At 41.2% G+C, this 19,529-nt stretch overlaps 1 protein-coding gene across 1 annotated transcript in view; it reads right to left on the bottom strand.

Moving 5' to 3' along the window:
* The window catches only part of LOC136863274 (uncharacterized), a 250,174-nt gene that overhangs the window by 16,546 nt on the left and 214,099 nt on the right, over positions 1–19,529 (bottom strand). The window contains exons 2-3 of the mRNA XM_067139661.1: positions 7,719–7,881; positions 2,465–4,316 (exon numbers count right to left, since the gene is read on the bottom strand). Of these exons, the coding sequence (XP_066995762.1) occupies positions 2,465–4,316; positions 7,719–7,881 (2,015 nt within the window). The remainder of the gene's footprint in view (positions 1–2,464; positions 4,317–7,718; positions 7,882–19,529) is intronic.

Genomic DNA, 19,529 nt, shown 5'->3' with positions numbered 1-19,529 from the left:
TCAGTACTATATTTACTTTGAATGAAAGCTACATACAGTATAGTCAAGTATATATTTTTTTAATTAATAAATTAATAATTAATGGATTAAGAATATGATACTTTATGTTGCGGGGATACAATAAACATAGCGCGCACGAACAATTAGAATTCTGGATGAATATCTAAATTTTATTGCAGATATTTTCTTTTCTTTTCGAAAATAGTGATTGAATATATTTGTTGTGGACTGGCTGATTTCTTGACTGAGATAATCGCGAATTCAAAAGTGTGCAGAAGGTTTTAAAATGTATTCGAGTATTTACTTTTGAGATGAAGGAAATTTTCATTTCTTTATGTAAGTGTATTATATGCGTTGTGGTAAAATGACTTATTAAGCTATATCGGAATGTTTACAGTTCTTTTAAGCAGATACATTACTGTAAATTACGTCGTAGCTACATTTATATTACAATAAGATTTAAAGACAGTTGGGATTCAGTATAGACGAAATTTTATTGTATTACGCGTACAAAATATTATTCTAGGTAACCCTAAATCATATAACGCTTCAGAAGAGTACTTCTTTTATGCACAACATAAAGTTCAAACAGACATCGTAGTGATGTGAAGCAGTAATTCTAGTAGGATTATTCCGTCACAAGAATACCAAAAGGTCGCTATCTGCTGACAGAACTACTCTCCACAATAAGGTTCATTCATAAAATACTAATCTTACAGAGTTTTTCAGAAGTAGGTTCATACAAGAAAGTTAACCAGAGCGTGGGGAGTTTTTATTTGAACTCGATGATGATGATCTACCTTATGATCAAAACGATGAAACTTTGAAGGAGCTCATGGAACCTCTCTTGAAATATTTCTATTTTTTCACCATGTGTTTATTATGGCGGATTTCAATTTACTACACAGTTAAACACGCAGTAGCAAAGCAGAGAAAAATCTTATAACAAATCAGCTCCTCAGTAAGACAAGCTCACTGCACAAAAAGTTAGTCACTCTAGTTCGCACGCACAGATGGATCGTTAAGCCTGTACAGATGGCGCAGAGAAGGAGTCCGGTGCTCAACCGCACCCTCACTGCCTCTATGTGAGCAAAAGACAGCAGAGATCAATGAGACATTGATGTTTCAAGCGGACAGTGCACGTCATAATTGATAGATGTAAGGATGTGGCAGAGTGGCAAAAAGTGGCAATAGTGTTTGACCGTGCCCATTGCAATACGATGCGTGAAGTTGCTGGATTTGTTGGTGTTTCGCAGCGGACTGTTCAAAGCAGTGGTGTACTACATGTGGCCACGAAACACGGCGTCACAATTGTGGTCGGATAAAGATCCTGACCGAGATGGAATGGAGACGCGTTTTACGGCTTGTGAATCAAAATCGCTTCCAAACCCGACAGGAATATTGCTGCAGTCAGTGAATGAAGGTCAATCCCAACCCGTTAGCGAGAGAGCATTGCAAGCATTGAATATTTGGAGTAGATCACCTCGCAAGAGGCCATTGCTCACACAGGCGTATAAAGCTGCGCGTGTTCAATGGGCTAGAAATCATCGAACGTGGACATAAGCTGACTGGTGGAACGTAATGTGGTCAGACGAATCACGATTTTGCCTGTATTCCAATGACGCACGTCGTCGAGTGCACCGAAGGCCAAATGAAGCATTTCATCCCGGATGTTTGAAAGGTCAGGTTCAAGCCGGAGGTGGGTCTGTGATGTTTCCGGGCTCTTTTCCGTATCATCGATTGAGCCCGCTCACTGAGGCGACCACTAACGTGAACCAGCATATTTATTTAACCATTCTGGATGATCAGGTGTTATCTTTCGGTCAACGTCTGAATGATGAGTATGCTACTGATACCCCGAATTTTCAAGATGACGACAGCGAAGTTCATGGGGCTGGACGCTTATATGACTGGTTTTATGAACACTCCTCCATTCTATCACATCTAGATTGGGATGCATAATCACATGGCATGAACAACATTGAAAATCTGTGGGACATGTTGGAACAGCGTATAAAACGCCGACATCAGAATCCACGCAATTTGGTGAAACTGCGAAATCAAATCCTTAGCGAATGGCTTAATCTGGATGCGTCGTACCTGAAAAACCTTGTGGACGCACTTCGTAACCGAATCCGGGCGGTTATCATGTCCAGAGGTGAGGTTAGACGATATTAAATGATGCTTGTAATGATTGCTCCAGAGGTGACTATTTTTTGTCCGGTGAGCTTATGTATTATACATTATATTAGCAGTAAACACGCATCGTTTCTGAAATGGTGAAAGTTACTTAGTAATAAATTACAGACCAGACGTGCATCAAACTGGAAGAAAACAACTTACTACAATTCAGGAAAAGTGACAAGACTTCGTAAAATATTAATTAAATTGTTTTAACATGCACACATACATTATATTATGTTGAAGGAGTTATGAAATTTTTAGATTGTGATATGCGTTTTACCTGGAGGAGTGCTGCTGAGCGTGGCATCGTCCGTGTCCCAGTCGATGACTGTTCCTCCAGTTCAAGGATGACGGCACCAGATTTCCTCACTGACTCATTGTTGTTGTGGTTTACGAAAACCTGCCTGGAATTTTCCATCTCTTCACTTGGAGCAATAGCTAAAGGCCTACGGAATGGGAGATGTCGTGGTGTTCCCGACTCACTTCCACTCCCACCAGTAAGTTCTTCTCCAGAGCTACCCTGACGTCCGACTAGGAACTGGTGTCTTCTTTGAGAGACGGTCATTTTCATCATTGAAGACGTAGAATTGCAGTTGGCTGGAACTGGGGGAGTTCGCGAATCAAAACTATCACCATCCCTTAAAAGAGGGTGCCCACTTCCCGAAGATGAGTCCGAATTCTGACGAATACATGTCTGACAACGTCGTTGAGGCAAGAATGCTAGACGAAAGGTAACACTTTCACGGCGTATCCGAGTCGCAGGCTTCTGAACTGTTGAATCATCATCATTGCCAGTTGTCCGCTTGGTCAATTCTTCCTCGTCATCGTTCGGGCTTTCAATAACCTCGTATGTTGCCACAAAATCAGCCGTAGGGACACCTGGCAAAGGGTCAGTACAATGGCGACATTCAGTGGTAGCTGTTGGGATCTGGAAGCTCTGTACGGAAATACTGTCACATAGTGATAAAGACTGTCTTCTAAGGGAGAAGTTATCCTGAGTGGGAAGTCCAAAACCAGCTGGTGCACTCCCAATGCCAACAATCGGAGGTTTCCCGTTGCTGTTATACGTCTCAAAGTCACGCCCACAACGAGACATCTTATTTTCGTACTTCCTTTCCTTGTTTTTCCACCACGTGACGATTTTAACAGCCTCATTCCTTGCAGCTTCATTACGGAATACGTATATGAAAGGAGTAATGCAGCCACTGGAAAGTGCGAAGAATAGTGCGAAAAATCTGCAGAGTTCTGGGATGGTACTGACATGGACACTTGTATGGTTTACGATGGCACTTGAACTCACGTTCATGTTAGCATGTTCCGTGCCGTTGAGGTGTTTAGCACTACCCCACGTGTCAGCCATGATTGTAGCAAAGTATATTGTCCAACAAAATAAATAAGATGCAATAACCATGGCAGCCGTTTTAACTGCGCGACCTTCTTCCCGAAACAAGAGCGTTGAGAAACTAGCGTTGGAATAACGCCTCTTAGGCATACCGGAAATGGGTGGATTCTTTACTATTCGACGAAAGTTCTCAGGAGTTCCATTTCCTGTAGGAGGCATGGGTAGATCTAAAGAACCCCCTCGACTAGCAGGTTGACTGGACACCAGTTCACCGGGGTTAGTTGAAATGCTGTGGCGTCTCGTTCGTTTGCTATTCAGATGTGCTGCATTGTACATTCTTGCGTATATCCAGGATAGGACAAAAAGTGGAAGAGAAAACCCGATGCCAACTAAGGTTACTGCGTATATTAGACGGAATTCATCTCCACCGGGAACCTTGCTGCAATTGATGTCGTAATATGAGTGGGGAGGAGCCGCGGGCGGTCGTACTAATATTCCCAGAAGAGGTGGGGTCGCCAAGAATGCTGCCACTCCCCAGGCTGCTGATATCATTCCTCGGCTACGTTGTCGTGTGATGGTCATTGCGTAGTGTAACGGGCTGAGCACAGCATTGTATCGGTCTACGGCAATGGCGAGGATGGAGAAGATGGAGGCTGTAACAGCTAGCGTGGTGAGGCCTGACGCTAATGGACTTAGCCACCAGACATCGCGGTTGAGGACATGGACCATTAGTACCGGTGCCACAACTATGGAGGACAGCAGATTGGAGAGGACTAGGCTGAGCACGAACCTGTAAACATTACAACAAGTCATTAGTGGGTAAGCTCCATGATATGAAATAACAATGTATGTAATTTTTTTCTATGGACACAGAAGGATCAAACACACAGTAATAGTAAAGAAACATAACCTGGTAAGGCGAAGAAAGCCAACTTCGAATAGTTACGAACGTTTAAATATTTTCTGAACAAAGCAAAGCACTGAAATTTTACCAACGTGAGAACTGTATGGAACTTCAATACACTGCAAATTAAGAACTTTGAACAATGTGTGGAGTAGCTTCGTGTCGAGATTTGGTAAAATTATGATAAAGATGAAGGCAATTTTGAAACAATAGATGCAATTTTGCGGAATGGAAAGATAGCACCGTGGAATCGAATGCAAATTGATCATTTAACCCTGATTCTTGAAGCGAAGTACTTCATTTTAATACTTTTTAGACATAATGTTATTTCCTCAGTTATTATAGGAAACAATTCGACATGACATAAGAGCAAGTTATGTAAAGGAATGAAACTTAAGCTAACTCTACTTCTGCTCCTTTGGTACACCTCACACAAGGGGTGTCTATATTTAAATCAATCTTACGGAAGAAATTTAGAGGACATGAAACTAACAGTACTAATTGTCGCTCTAATTTTACTTACTGAGAAGGTATCCAGGGATACTCCTTAGAGACAGAGTGTACAAACTATTACGTTTGCAATAAACGCTATTAGTACTTATGTATTGATAAAATGTGCATACCTTATCTTACAATTCTAAAACGTTTCCAAGTTATGTAAGTGAAACATTACAAGGTTTTCTGATTTTTCAAATTTTTTTTTCAGGTTTTCTTATTTTTCTCATTCTTTTATTTCTTTTTATTTTTATTTTCTATTTAAGGACGAGACACACACACACACACACACACACACACACACGGTTCTAGAGCCAGTGGAAATAACCAATTAATGTTAAAATACCCAACTAGGCCGGTAATCAAATCCGGGGGTGATCACAAACTAAACACACTCTTCATAGTTTGAAGGTCACCTGGATTATTTATCTTTGAGGTTTAAAAATGAAAAAAGCAGTATTATATCTTTCGACCGTTACTGGAATAAGTAACTGGTTTTGTGGAGGAAGTAAACCATTTTAGAAAGGAGTATTCCAAAAATATCCCCATATAGGAGCGATGTAGATAACTTATTTAATGACGTTAAACACTTCGCCCGTACAATGATTGAATGGCGTTTGTACAACTGTCCGAAAATTATAGACACTCCACCCCAGACCCCATATCCTAATCAAAAAGAGAAATTATAAGGTGAAGCTTACTTTCCACTTAGTAAAATATCAACGTAAACAAAAAATGATGAGGAGACTCCTGCAAGAAGAGATAATTCTTATTTGGATTTCATCAACAAAATCATCAGTAGCATGACCAAGCGTCGAAGTAACAGACAGCAGTGGTAATGTCGTAAGGTATTAAAATGGAGTTCTTTGTCTTAGAAAATAAGGATTTTTGTGAAAATATGAAAGTGGTGGGATCTCTTCTGTTATCAAATCTTGGTAATGAACATTTATCAGTTTCATTACCACCCATAATTTACTTTATTACATGTTGTACACAAACTTAGTTTCAGTAGTTTTAATTTTAAATTAGGACAGTTCTACCTAATCAACACTTTAAAAATGTATGTAGAACTTTATTCTATCTCGTTTTTACAGTAGCACCTGTTTCAGTCTCTTAATAAGACCATCCTCAGCTACAATGAATAACCTTAAAAACTATGCATCACTACAAATGATATAAATGACAACAGCTATTTATAATACATAGCTAACTTTTTAGGTTTCGTCCTCCTGAATTAGGAATACCACTTAAATGTTCATTTTTTTACCCTGTAAAATATTTTTCCTACAACTTTTATGAAGAACATACTAAACACATTAAAACATACTAAAATACAGTCTTATGTACGCCAGTATGCAAGGAATCTTGGGGGTAGAGATATCTGTAAAATATCTACATTTTAACGACATTAAGCACTTCGCCCGTACAACTGGAAATGCTATGGCGTCATTGTACGTTCTTCGGTATATCCAGGATGTGTGTGTTAACTCAAACTTTCATCAACTTTAATGGTAACTATTAAAAACTTATCCGCTACCTAATTTAGTCTTCTTGTGAATAAAGCCTCTTGTTATCATTACAAAGCTATCAGTGAATAAAGTGTAAATCTATAGCAAGACATATGGAACAAAAGTTTTTACAGTGTAGAAAATGAACACATAAATGCCATTCTTAATTCAGGACGACCGAGCTCGATAGCTGCAGTCGCTTAAGTGCGGCCGGTATCCAGTATTCGGGAGATAGTAGGTTCGAACCCCACTGTCGGCAGCCCTGAAAATGGTTTTCCGTGGTTTCCCATTTTCACACCAGGCAAATGCTGGGGCTGTAGCCTACCTTAATTTAGGGCACGGCCGCTTCCTTCCCACTCCTAGCCCTTTCCTGTCCCATCGTCGCCATAAGACCTATCTGTGTCGGTGCGACGTAAAGCAACTAGCAAAAAAAAAAAATAAAAAAAAAAAATTCAGGACGACGAAACCTAGAAAGTTAGGATTGTACATCTAGAATACAGAGATTTTATCATTTATATAATTTGCAGTGATGCATAGTTTTAAAGATTATTCAATGTAGCTGAAGATGGTCTTAGTAGGAGATCGACCGGGTGAGTTGGCCGTGCGGCTAGGGGCGCTATGCTGTGAGCTTGCATCCGGGAGATAGTGGGTTTGAACCCCACTGTCGACAGCCCTGAAGATGGTTTTCCGTGGTTTCCCATTTTCACACCAGGCAAATGCTGGGGCTGTACTTTAATTAACGTCACGGCCGCTTCCTTACTACTCCGACCCTTCCGTGTCGGTGCGACGTAAAAGATATTCTAAGAAAAGTAAAAGACCGAAGCTGGTACTATTGTAAAAAACGAGGTAGAATCAAATTCTACCTATATTTTAAAAGTTTTGATTAGGTGGAAGTGTCCAAATTAAAAATTAAAGCTACTGAAACTGGGAGATCAACACGGGAATTATGAAAATAATAAATTATGTAAAATTTATTTCATTACACATGAGTACACATTTGAAAAACTTGTTTTGTAAAAATAAGGTTCATAGAAGGAAACCATATTTTAATTTCATAGATTGCAAATGTTAAAAACACTGAAGCTTTTCAGGCTAAAGAGTTTCAATATTTTTGACTTGTTTTACTTTTGAAGTTAATACTGCTAAAATGAAGGCTTCTTTGAAACTGAGGCTATATCCATAAGCCTTTCTCCTCAAGTGAAAATTTCCCTTTTCATAAGTCCTTTCAGCTTTGGAAACCAGCAAGGGGTGTGTGGCGTCACAAAGAAATGATTAGACTCTGTACCTGTTTGACGGAGATCTGAGTGCTGGTCTACGATAGAACACCAGTAGGACGAGACAGTTCGCCCAAGCACCTAACACAGCCAACAGCAACAGCAGAGTGGCCTGGAGACCTCGCACTAGGGCACTCGGCATGCGCTCGTCATCAGGTGCAAGTGACGGAAAAACTGGAACAGAAAACATACATAGGCCTACATCTCACAACAGTAGCGGCGATTGGAAATATGTGGGGAGGGGGCAAAATGTATAGACAAAAAAGTACCAAGGTCGGGAGATGTAGCGGAAGAGGGGAGGGGAATTAAGTAATCAAAACTGAAAAAAAGTAGCCATAAAATAGTAGGTTTTTCATTCTCTCTGAGTGAATTTCAATACAGACGTAAAGGTTGAGTCTACCAACTTATGTGCGGTGATAATAGTATTATACAATGAAACTTCCACCAAAGGAACAATAATTACACATGTATTAAAATTAAATAGAAGTACGGCGTGATTATACAACTGAAAGGTCATTTAGTGTTTGACTACACAGTAACAGACACTAGATAGAACTCAACAGACACAATGACTGAGTGAAATGGCCTATGGCTTTTAGTGCCGGGAGTGTCCGAGAACAAGTTCGGCTCGTCAGATGCAAGTCTTTTGATTTGACGCCCGTAGGCGACCTGCCCGTCGTGATGAGAATGAAATGATGATGAAGACGACACATACACCCAGCCCCCGTGCCAGCGAAATTAAACAATTATGATTAAAAATCCTGACCCTGCCGGGAATCGAACCCGGCCAGCACGCTGACTATTTAGCCATGGAGCCGGATATCGACTGAGTGACCTGCCAGACTGACGAATGCGCGCAGAAAGCGGATGACCTTGGAAAAAATAGCCTATACCCCTAGTAGAAGGGCAAAGTATGTTCTAAAACAATGGGTGCTGAGTCAGTATTTTCCCACACATTATTGAGTAGTAAAGTTATGGGGATCGAAGGTCAGTGACATGGTGGTGTATCTATGGGTTTTTTACCCGGGTTCAATGACCTCTCGGTGAAGTTAAGACGCGGAATGACGTCATAACCTTGCGTACGAGGGGAAGCCTAACCTCACAGACTTCATTGGAAGGGGCCTAATTGGTCAGGGAATGATGTGGGGTGCTTTTGATCCCTATGCGAGCTTATGACGTCATACTCATACGTACGAGAGCAATACTAACCTCACTGGTCAACATAGAGGATGGCTGCCCAGTTGTAGTTTCACTTAAAACAAAAATCACCACCACCTCACTGGCCAACCTGGAGAGTTTTTGACCCCCAGGTGAGGTTATGACATCATATCCTTACGTACGAGGACAATGCTAACCTCGCGGGCCACTTTAGAGGAGCCGACTCGGACGGGCCCCCTTAGGAGGAGCCGAGTCGGAAAGGTCACGGACCCCTTTGGAGGAGTCGAATCGAGCCTGCACCCTGGGAGGAGCCAAATCGGTTAGGTAACCTGCAGATGAGATTAAGACGTCATTATGACGTACTGACATAACCTTCCGCACGAACGCTACCCTTAACCTCACACAGGCTCTTTATCGGCTCCTCTTGGAGGAGTCCAATCAGTTAGGTGACTGGTAGCTGAGGTTACGACGCCATGATGACGTGTTAACCTAACCTCGCTACAAGGAGCGCTAACCTAACCTCAGCCATGGTATTTACGGGTTCCCCTTGGACGAGCCGAACTAGTGAGGTGACTTGTAGGTGTGGTTAACACGTGTATTACCCTAACCTTGGCCACGAACGGTAACCTAACCTCACACAGGCACTTTGCCGCCTTCCATTGGAGGAGTGACGGAGCTGTGACGTAATCAGCGCGGGCGATTTAAAATGCATGCTTATCCTCGCATAACCGAACGTGCAGGTCTTCTCTTGACAGAGCTGTGACGTCACAACGTGGGTGATTTGAAATGTGGACTGCTGGCTAAGGGCGTATGACGTTATAACCGAACGAGTGTCCATTCCTTGTCCCGTTTCTCTACGGTGTCTGGTTTGTGGTGAGATGAATCTGTAGAGATGGATTTTTATAACCGAATGCCCTTCTTGACGTCAACCTCATCAGGAAAGGTAATAACATGAAATGAACGACGTGATATATGATAGTAGGAAGGGAGAGAGTAAAACCCGGTAGTGGCACATAGCCTTCTGTCGAAAAGAACCGAGAGGTCTGCTCAAGGCTTTGCGTGTCCATCCGACGGACAAATCACCATCAACAGTGTTATATGCTCTCACTCCATATGAACTCTGCGGAGAGGATTGGAATTTAATCGAGGCTTTTTTTGGCACACAATGTAGTAATCTTGACGAGTGCTCATCTGTTTTCACTTAACACTGGGAACAGTTCACACAGTACACAAAGCAGTGTTTTTCTGCACTTAAAACTTGCGGGTCACAACATGAATGTCACCGTCAAATTTAAACTAAACATGTACACTTATTTACAAAATTCTGACAAGTTCACTGTGCGCAGGCTATTATCCATCACAGGTTGGAGAGGATAGATGGAGATGAGTTGCTTTGTTTGCTTTCTTCAGAAATTCTGGAGAAAAACTACTCGAGTAACATGGACCAGAACTTCCGGTTTTTAAAACAGAAATATAATCCAGAAGTTTTATTTGACATTGAGGACGTAAACTGATTCTGGTTCTTTTTCACTAAGCTGAACACACGTTCACAATAAGCATATCTGTGCGGTAGTCAGAACAGAAAGCATTAGCCTGGATATCCTATCATACTTAGGAACACCATCAGCTCCACGAATGTTCATCAAGCGAGCCCATTTGGTGTCATCTAGCAGATTCTCACTCTCAACAGTGGCACAGTCATCAATCTGAAGAGCTACAAATTGTTTCTGAAGCACATTCATTGCATCCTCAACCGACTCACTGTCCTTCGTCGGCAGTAGTAAAAATAAAGCGAGACGTTAACTATATATCTGTTCAGAATATATTACCAATTAATTAATCATTTAACGTTAAGTGGTCACTTCAAGTAAACTGAAATAAAATAAACAATTCTTCTAATGACCTAAATTAATCATCAGCGCTGCAACATGGACAACAGCGTAGATCATAATCCCTACACATTGGAACACAAATAAACCTGTCCATATGGCACACACATGTGGCTGAAATAAATCACTTTCCTAATTACATTTCAAACAACTACAAATGTACCACAATTCTACAATTCATCTACTAAGAAGAATGTACAGAAGAAATATACTACAGTATCTACAAGTCATAAAATCACTACTCACACTCTCCAATCAATTTTACTCCGAAGTGGCAGCACACATGCTGAACATGAAATTTAGCACGTGGTCTTGGGCCGAGCGATTATGAATTGAGTTCGCTTTAAATTGAACTAACACATATTTTGATTTTGATTTATTATTATTATGGAAGGATCGATGCCATAATCCAAATAATTATCGGTAAATAACCAACAAATACACTCGTAAACTTGACAAATGTCAGTAACTTCACATCAGGATAATTTCATTCTCACCGAGCTCGATAGCTGCAGTCGCTTAAGTCGACAGCAACAATGAAAATATTTCTATAAAGGATTGTACAGAAGAAAACTGGGCATCTTCAATTTTCGAAACATCTGCAACCTTGGCATGTTTCAGTACTTCGTCATTGAGAGGGAACTTGTTAATAATATAATCATGTGCTATGCAGAAGTACCCCCTGGCAGGTGAAAAGAATGCTGATTTACTCTATCATTAAGTTTCTTCACCAAGTTCAATGTCTCAACGCCAATGACTAGCTCATGGTATGCAACTTTTAATAAAAGGGAACTTTTGACCAGTTTTGGTTTAAAAAATCTGGAAAGCAGCTGCTTTAACAGATTCGTAATTAGTTCTAGTAGTTCATGAATGCGAGGGGAAGCATTCTGAAATGTAGAATTGAGATTCTAAAATAAAAGGATGACAGCATACAGGAAGGCACAGTATGCCTTATTTAAGCCTAGTGACAGAACAATAAACATTTTTTCTTCACGATTTTGAATAATGTTCTTACTTTTTAGCTCAGGAGTGTCAGATTTTGAGACACATGTAAATCTTTTGGGAGCGACCAATTCAGACGATATAGTCGCCTTCCTCTTTTCATGGTCTTTGGAACTACCAGGCTCGGCTTTTTTGAATCGTAAATTATGTTAAGCTAGTAGTTGATGCACATTGAGCACTAACAATAACCTCATCTTAAAAATGAAACCCAGTAGTGGATCCCATTGCTCTAACAGCCTCTGCAGACACCTTCCTTACGATAGCTATCTTCTACTAACATGTTTCAGTATCTTCTTTGTTTCTTTGTTGTGACGCTCTTGGAATTTCTTAAGGCGTTCCTTCCTCTTACAACTCTTTTCTAAATAACAGAAGATGTCGACTAATAGCTAGTTCATCAACTTTAACAGGCAAATTGCATGCACCTTTCTCAGCAGCCAAGTTAATCAAATGGCATGGCATGAGCAACCCACTACAAACCCAGATGACTCTGCTGCCCTTAAAACAGCAGCAACTCCATTATTCTTTCGAATCATGACTGGAACATCGTCGGAACAGAACGCTACACAATTTTGAATTGGTATTTTGTAACACTCTAACTGTGAATTTACCAAATTACCAATATTACGTCCCGTTGAATCACCCACGACAATAGGGTAAATCTCGGCATTACTATCATTGCCCCCATCTGTAGCTAAAGAAAATAGTTCATGTTGCGTGTAACCAACGAGTTCACTTCTTGAATCCGAAGCCATTTATTTAAAAATATGTGTGGTTTTCGTACGACCATAGCTACATTTCTTTTGCAATTTCTGAACCTGGAAGCATTTTTCTAAACACAGCGCTAGCATGATCGGCAGCAGCTAACGAGATGTTATGTTCAATTAAAACTGAAGCATACCAGCATTCCGCTCTTCTATATCAAAGTCAGCTCCAGAAGAGGTAAAAACGAATTAATTTTTTGACTGCCATCCTTAAATTTCGTATTGGAGACGTGTTTAACAGATTTAATGTGATTTACTAATTCTGTTCTACCTCCGTGAGAAACGTTTATATCACACGGGCGCATGGAACAGAATGCGAATGTTTCGCCTTCCCGTGATCGTACAAAACAAGGAAATTCAGCAGAATATGCCTCCTTAAAAGATTGATAATATCGTTTCTTACTTGAACTCATTACGAACACCACTAAAAATACTAAATCGCTTACAAATTCGTCACACAACTCCACGAGTTTCAGAATAATCGCCAATGTTACTCATAACCTCATACCCACACACAAACAAAGCCTTTCAACTGCTGGGAAGCACGAAGCAGTTACTAAAGTTATACTTTTCACTGGTTTATTTTCTTCAAAATCACAACCTGCTACTTGGCTGAGAACATCTCAGTGATGAGTGAATGAAGTAGCAGTTGAGGTCTAACAGGTGACAAAAGCACGGTGATAATCGAGAATGTGATTGTCGGTACATTTACCGGTCGAATTTCAGCTACTATCGAAAGTCAAACAAATCCGATTTGGACGCAGAAAGCGAAAACGAGTGCGGATATTCAAAATCCGCACAATAACGTTGTTCAACCGTACAACCGTAAAACACACTCAAAATCCGCATACTTCATGGAAAAACCGGAATACTTGGCAGGTATGATACGGTATTCGCTATGAAGACTGTTTCTGGATAGATAATGAAAATGTGAAGATCAATGGCAACAGTCTCATCGTAAAAGGTGTTTCCTATACACCTACTAAAGGTCTCTTAGAACTTCTTTTCTCACGAATATCTGAGAAGGATATAAATTCACAAGATCTTAAAAAATATAAAGCAATAGTTTTTGCTACTGACGCAACACGACGTAATTACAAGAGGATAGAAGCTGTAAATGCAAATAAGGGTCGCAAGTATCGAGAGTTTATTTCTAAACTTTTTCCTTCACATCAGCTGACTGCACGTTTTCTTAATGTTATCTACAAGCCTTTGTTGACGTATGTACACCCCGGAAATAAGTTTTTATTTCTACTTAATTTCGCAAGTCTACTACAAGTTCTGTTTCCATACAAACATCTCATGATGAAAAATGAAATGAAATGAAATGAAATGAAATGAAATGGCGTATGGCTTCTAGTGCCGGGAGTGTCCGAGGACATGTTCGGTTCACCAGGTGCAGGTCTTTTGATTTGACTCCCGCAGGCAATCTGCGCGTCGTGATGAGGATGAAATTATGATGAAGACGACACATACACCCAGCCCCAGTGCCAGCGAAATTAACCAATGATGGTTAAAGTTCCAGACCCTGCCGGGAATCGAACCCGAGACCCCTTGACCAAGGCCCAGCACGTTAACCATTTAGCCATGGAGCTGGACCATCTCATGATAAAAATAAACAAGAACTTACTCGTAGAACTATTACAACATCTAAGAGCTTCGCAAGATGCTGCTTGCTTGTTGTTTAAAGGGACCTAACATCGAGGTCATCGGCCCCCGCAAGATGCTGGTCACACAGGTCACGAATAAGAAATTCTAGAAATAGAGAGAAAATTACGTCATGCGGGTATTATTCAGTAATGGCTCGTCAAGGTAAGACCTCACCCGTAAAGATAAGCATCGAACACGAGTTACATGAACCAGCTCGTCGCACCTACTGTCGTTATTACACGCGGAAAAAATCTCTAGCAAGCAGACTTAGTAGAAATGATTCCATATGCCTCTAGCAATAAGGGGTATAAGTATCTACTTACTGTCATCGATGTGTACTCTAGGTTTGCTTTTGTACAACCTGTGCATTCAAAAACAGCAGATCAAGTCAAAGACTCATTTACAAATATTGTTGAACAATCAAAACGCTGCCCAGGGCATCTTCAAACCGATCAAGGTAAAGAGTTTTACAACACGGATTTTTCTTCTTACCTCAAGTTACTTGGCATTCATCACTACTCTATGTACAGCAATCTCAAGACAAGTGTTGTAGAACGCTTTAATCGTACACTCAAAACAATAATGTGGCGAGAATTTACACCACAAGGTTTTTATCGTTGGACTGAACTGCTACCTAGACTCGTGTCTACCTACGACGATACACCTCATCGAACTATCGGCACAATGCCACGTCTTGTTACTAAGAATACACCACGCTTAGGTGCTATTAATCCTGTAATCAAAACGGCTGATCAGCGCCACCATCACTTTGAAAGGTGATTTCGTTCGCATCAGCAAACACAAGTCTATCTTTGCAAAAGGATACACACCTAACTGGAGATCAGAACCTTTTCAAACCAGAAGTGTTAAGCTTACTAATACAGTTACGTATTTACTTCGCGATCTTTCAGGACAGTCTATTGAAGGAAGATTCTACATCGAAAAACTGCAGAAAACAAAATATCCTGATCACTATTTAATCGAACGGGGTATTCGTCGTTGTGGAAATAAACTGTATGTCAAATGGCTTCGTTTTAACAACTTCGATTCACGGATTAATGATGAGGATGTACTTTAAAACTTGACCTTTTAAATTCGAGAAACTTTACCTCGCCTTTCTTCTAGTGCATAAGACGAGTTTAAAGTTGCAAGTCAACATTATTACTACTAGTTAATTTAGGACATGATTAACATTAAAAAATCAAACAACACCTGCATTATGTTTCACAAATCGTATTTGTTTAGTATATACATTTTTCTTTCTTCAAGCAAATCTGTTCTGTACTTTCATATAATGTTTCTGCTGTCTTCGCTGTTTAATGCCACCACCCATTAACAGTTTTCCTATCATTGCACCGGAAACAAGTGCTGCTATTCTTTTCAGCAAGTGCAGAATTACGTGACGTCACATGCTGCATAACTTTACGAAGCAGATTTTCATCAGCTAGACGTCTTAGTTCAGGTTTGTTTTGACGATTACCAATGTAATGCTCTCTTCAGGCAGCATCTAACATATTATTACCAGGATCACCACGTGCCAAGCGGACGTCAAGTCGAGTTCCAGTACTGGTAACTAGGAATATGAAGTTCAAAAGGAAGATAATCACCTTATTGATGAGTCCATGCCCAGCATGCTTCCTCACCTTCCTTCTAGCACGTTTCTTCGCCTTTTTCTGTGACAGTTTGCTTACTCTTTTCACAGCCATGCTAAGTGTTTATAAGCTAAGTCAACTCGTTAGTTTTAGGTCCGTGATACATGGCGACGATGGGACAGGGAAGGGCTAGGAATGGGAAGAAAGCGGCCGTGGCCTTAATTAAGGTACAGCCCCAGCATTTTCCTGGTGTGAAGATGGGAAACCACGGAAAACCATTTTCAGGGCTGCCGACAGTGGAGTTCGAACCTACTATCTCCCGAATACTGGATACTGGCCGCACTTAAGCGACTGCAGCTATCAAACTCGGTCGCGTTACACTTAGTATCAGATAGAAATGACATGATGTCTTCACTCTACAAATGTTTCTTTCGCAGTGTCATCATTTCGACACTGCAATTTACATATGTTGTTACCTCACGGCGTGCACTGTAACACAACCAATCAAAGAGCATGCACACATGACGTGAACACTGTTTTATTGTTTTATTGTTTCTCCACTATGCTCCTTGAGAAGAGTTTCAAATGATGGACATCCTAATTCATGCATGTCGATACTTTCAAATGTTGATGGTATATACTTACGCAAGCATTCCCTTTTTTCACAACCCTCAAAAAACAAGATCTGCTCTTGACAAATGGGCGTTTATGATCATAGCGAGAAAGCTATAAGGTATTCCTTTTTTCTTCCAACTGCAGACCTAAATGTTTTCTTACCACTATGTCTGCTTTTTGTCTTCATCTGTTTGCAGACAGTAGGGAAAGGTGGACTAAATACTAAACTGACGAGTTTTGGCGCCCACAACACAGTGCAATCCAACACAGCCATCCCTTTGAACACAAATTTGTTCCCGTTCACTTTAAAGCCTTTGTACATCAACTCTTAATGTTCTTGTCATGATGGAATAAAGAGCTCTACTCTCTATCACAGTACCTTATATACTAAAGAAAATATTCTCCCTTATGGCATACATATTACTTGAGTTTACAAGAGAGTGACCTTGATAACGAACAAGTCTACACAAGCATAACCATGTCGACGTGATCGCTGTATGTTAGAACAACGTAACACTAGTATGGCGCATGCTCAGTTTCGCTATCATTATAGAACTTCACATAAGGTAGCCAATGGCTGTAGCCGTGTTGAAACACCGGATCCCGTGAGATCTCCGAAGTTAAGCAACATTGGGCGTGGTCAAGATTTGGATGGGTTGCCACGCGCTGTTGGTGGGGGTAAGGGAATGTAGGAGCGGAAAGGAACTGGCCAGCCTACCGTACGTAAACTCCGGCTCAGGCACACCTCTGCGGAGTTTCGGACCTGCTTCCGGGCAATTTTAAATCGCCCGCGCTGATTACGTCACAAATCCGTCACTCCTCCAAGGGGAGACGGCAAAGAGCCTGTGCGAGGTTACGTTACCGTTCGTGGCCAAGGTTAGCACCCACGCTGTGACGTCACAGCTCTGTCAGGAGAAGGGCAGCGCGTTCAGTTATGTAAAGGTAAGTATGCATTTTAAATAGCCCGCGCTTTAAACGTCACAGCTCCAAAACTCCTCCAAGGGAAGGCGGCAAAGAGCCTGTGTGAGGTTAGGTTACCGTTCGTGGCCAAGGTTAGGTTAATACGCTTGTTAACCACACCTTCAAGTCACCTCACCAGTTCGGCTCCTCCGTGGGGAACCCATAAATTGCCTGTCTTAGTTTAAGTTAGCGTTCCTCGTAGCGAGGTTAGATTAACACGTCATCCTGGCATCATAACCTCGTCTACCAGTCACGTAACCGATTGGACTCCTCCAAGGGGAGCTGATAAAGAATCCGTGTGATGTTACGTTAGCGTTCGTGCGCAAGGTTAGGTTAACACGTCATAAAGACGTCTTAATCTCAACTGCAGGTCACCTAACCGATTTGGCTCCTTCAAGGGCGCCCGATCCATTCGGCACCTCGAAAGGGGTCCATGACCTTTCCGACTCGGCTCTTCCTAGGGGGGCCCGTCCGATTCGGCTCCTCCAAAGTGGCCCTTGAGCTTAGCATTGTCCTCGTACGTAAGGGAATCATAACCTCACCTGGGGGTCAAAGGCACTCCAGGTTGGCCAGTAAGGTTAGCATTGCCCTCGTACGTATGGGTGTGACGTCATAAACTCACCTATGGGTCAAAAGCACCCCAGATCATTCCCTGACCAATTAGGCCTCTCCAATGGAGTCTGTAAGGTTAGGCTTGCTCTCGTACGCAAGGTTATGATGTTATTCCACGTCTTAACCTCACCGAGAGGTCATTGAACCAGGGTAAGAAACCCATAGGTACACTACTAGGTCAATGACCTTGGAACCCCATAGCTTTACTACTAAAATCGTGGGGAAATGCCGACTCAGCACCCATTATTTTAGAAGAAACTTTGCCCTTCACATTGCTCCGTGGGTCTCCACTACGTGGTGTGGCGCTGTACAATTTGGTTAGCCACGAAGAACCACATTTTGTGCGTGTTTCCGCGAACTATTTTTCTTAATACCGATAATTAAAGAAATTAAAGGAAGAATTAGCTGGAAGAACAACAGGGTTTGCGCAGTTTTTTTATAATTCCAAGTTTCAGGCGGATAAGGTGGAATAAAAATGTAATATTTTCTCCACAATGTGGGGCGGGGCGACTGCCCCCCCTCTTGCCCCTCTTCCCTCGTCCAATCGCCACTACTGTCTAACAAGAATACAACGATAACACTCGGCTCCTAATGTGCATTAAACTTCATTAATGCGTCCGAATTCTGTTGGAACACGTGTTTATAATATACAGAGATTTTAAGTCTGAAAATATGTGATATATTTTGAGAGCAATGTCGGATTGGTAATCAATTTATATAATATGAAACACTCTTTCCTTAGAAATATATTAATTGAATAATTTCGTTTGCGAAGTAAATTATGATAATGTGAAACGGCAGACATTACAGGTATGAGAGATGAAATAAATGACTCTCAGAAGGGAAAGATCTAGAGTACATACGAGTCGGGTTGCGTGTCTATGATGGCAGAGCGCTGGATTTCTACGCCCTAAGTAGTGGATTCGATCCTGGTTCAGGCCGGTGGTAATTGAAGGTATTCATCAAATACGCCATCGTAGTGTCTGCAAGTTAGCTAGCTCGTAAAACAATTCCTAAGGAATAACATTTCCAGCACTTCGGTGACTCCGAAAATCGTAAAGATATTTAGAGAGACGGAAAACCAGTAATAAAACTATTACATGTAGGCTATTAGACCAGGGTTTCCTAAACTTTTTGTGCCTGAGGCTCTCTCAAGATATCGCATTCAGGTCCAAGGACCCTCTAGCCACAGAACGTCATACTGAATTTAGTGAACAAAAACCACAATTTTTTAATGAAACCATGTTTGATTGTATTTGTATAATTTAGGACAAATATTTAATTTCCTTTTTTAACTTTATTTACACAAGGATATTTTACATACATACATATATCATCATTACAGACCGTTATGCCTTTCAGCGTTCAGTTTGTAATTTGCTAAACGCCGCCACCATAATAGTCTATTTGTAACTAGTTCTGTGGCCTCGTTTAATTCTACACCTCTTATCTTTAAATCGTTAGAAACTGAGTCTAACCATCGTCGTCTCGGTCTCCCTCTACTTCTCTTACCATCCACACCAGAGTCCATTATTCTCCTAGGTAACCTATCCTCTTCCATTCGCCTCACAGGACCCCACCTC

Source organism: Anabrus simplex, chromosome 2 (assembly GCF_040414725.1).
Source record: "Anabrus simplex isolate iqAnaSimp1 chromosome 2, ASM4041472v1, whole genome shotgun sequence".
NCBI classification, from domain to species: domain Eukaryota; kingdom Metazoa; phylum Arthropoda; class Insecta; order Orthoptera; family Tettigoniidae; genus Anabrus; species Anabrus simplex.
The sequence above is the reverse complement of the archived record's forward strand: the minus strand, read 5'-3'. Positions and strand labels throughout refer to the sequence as shown.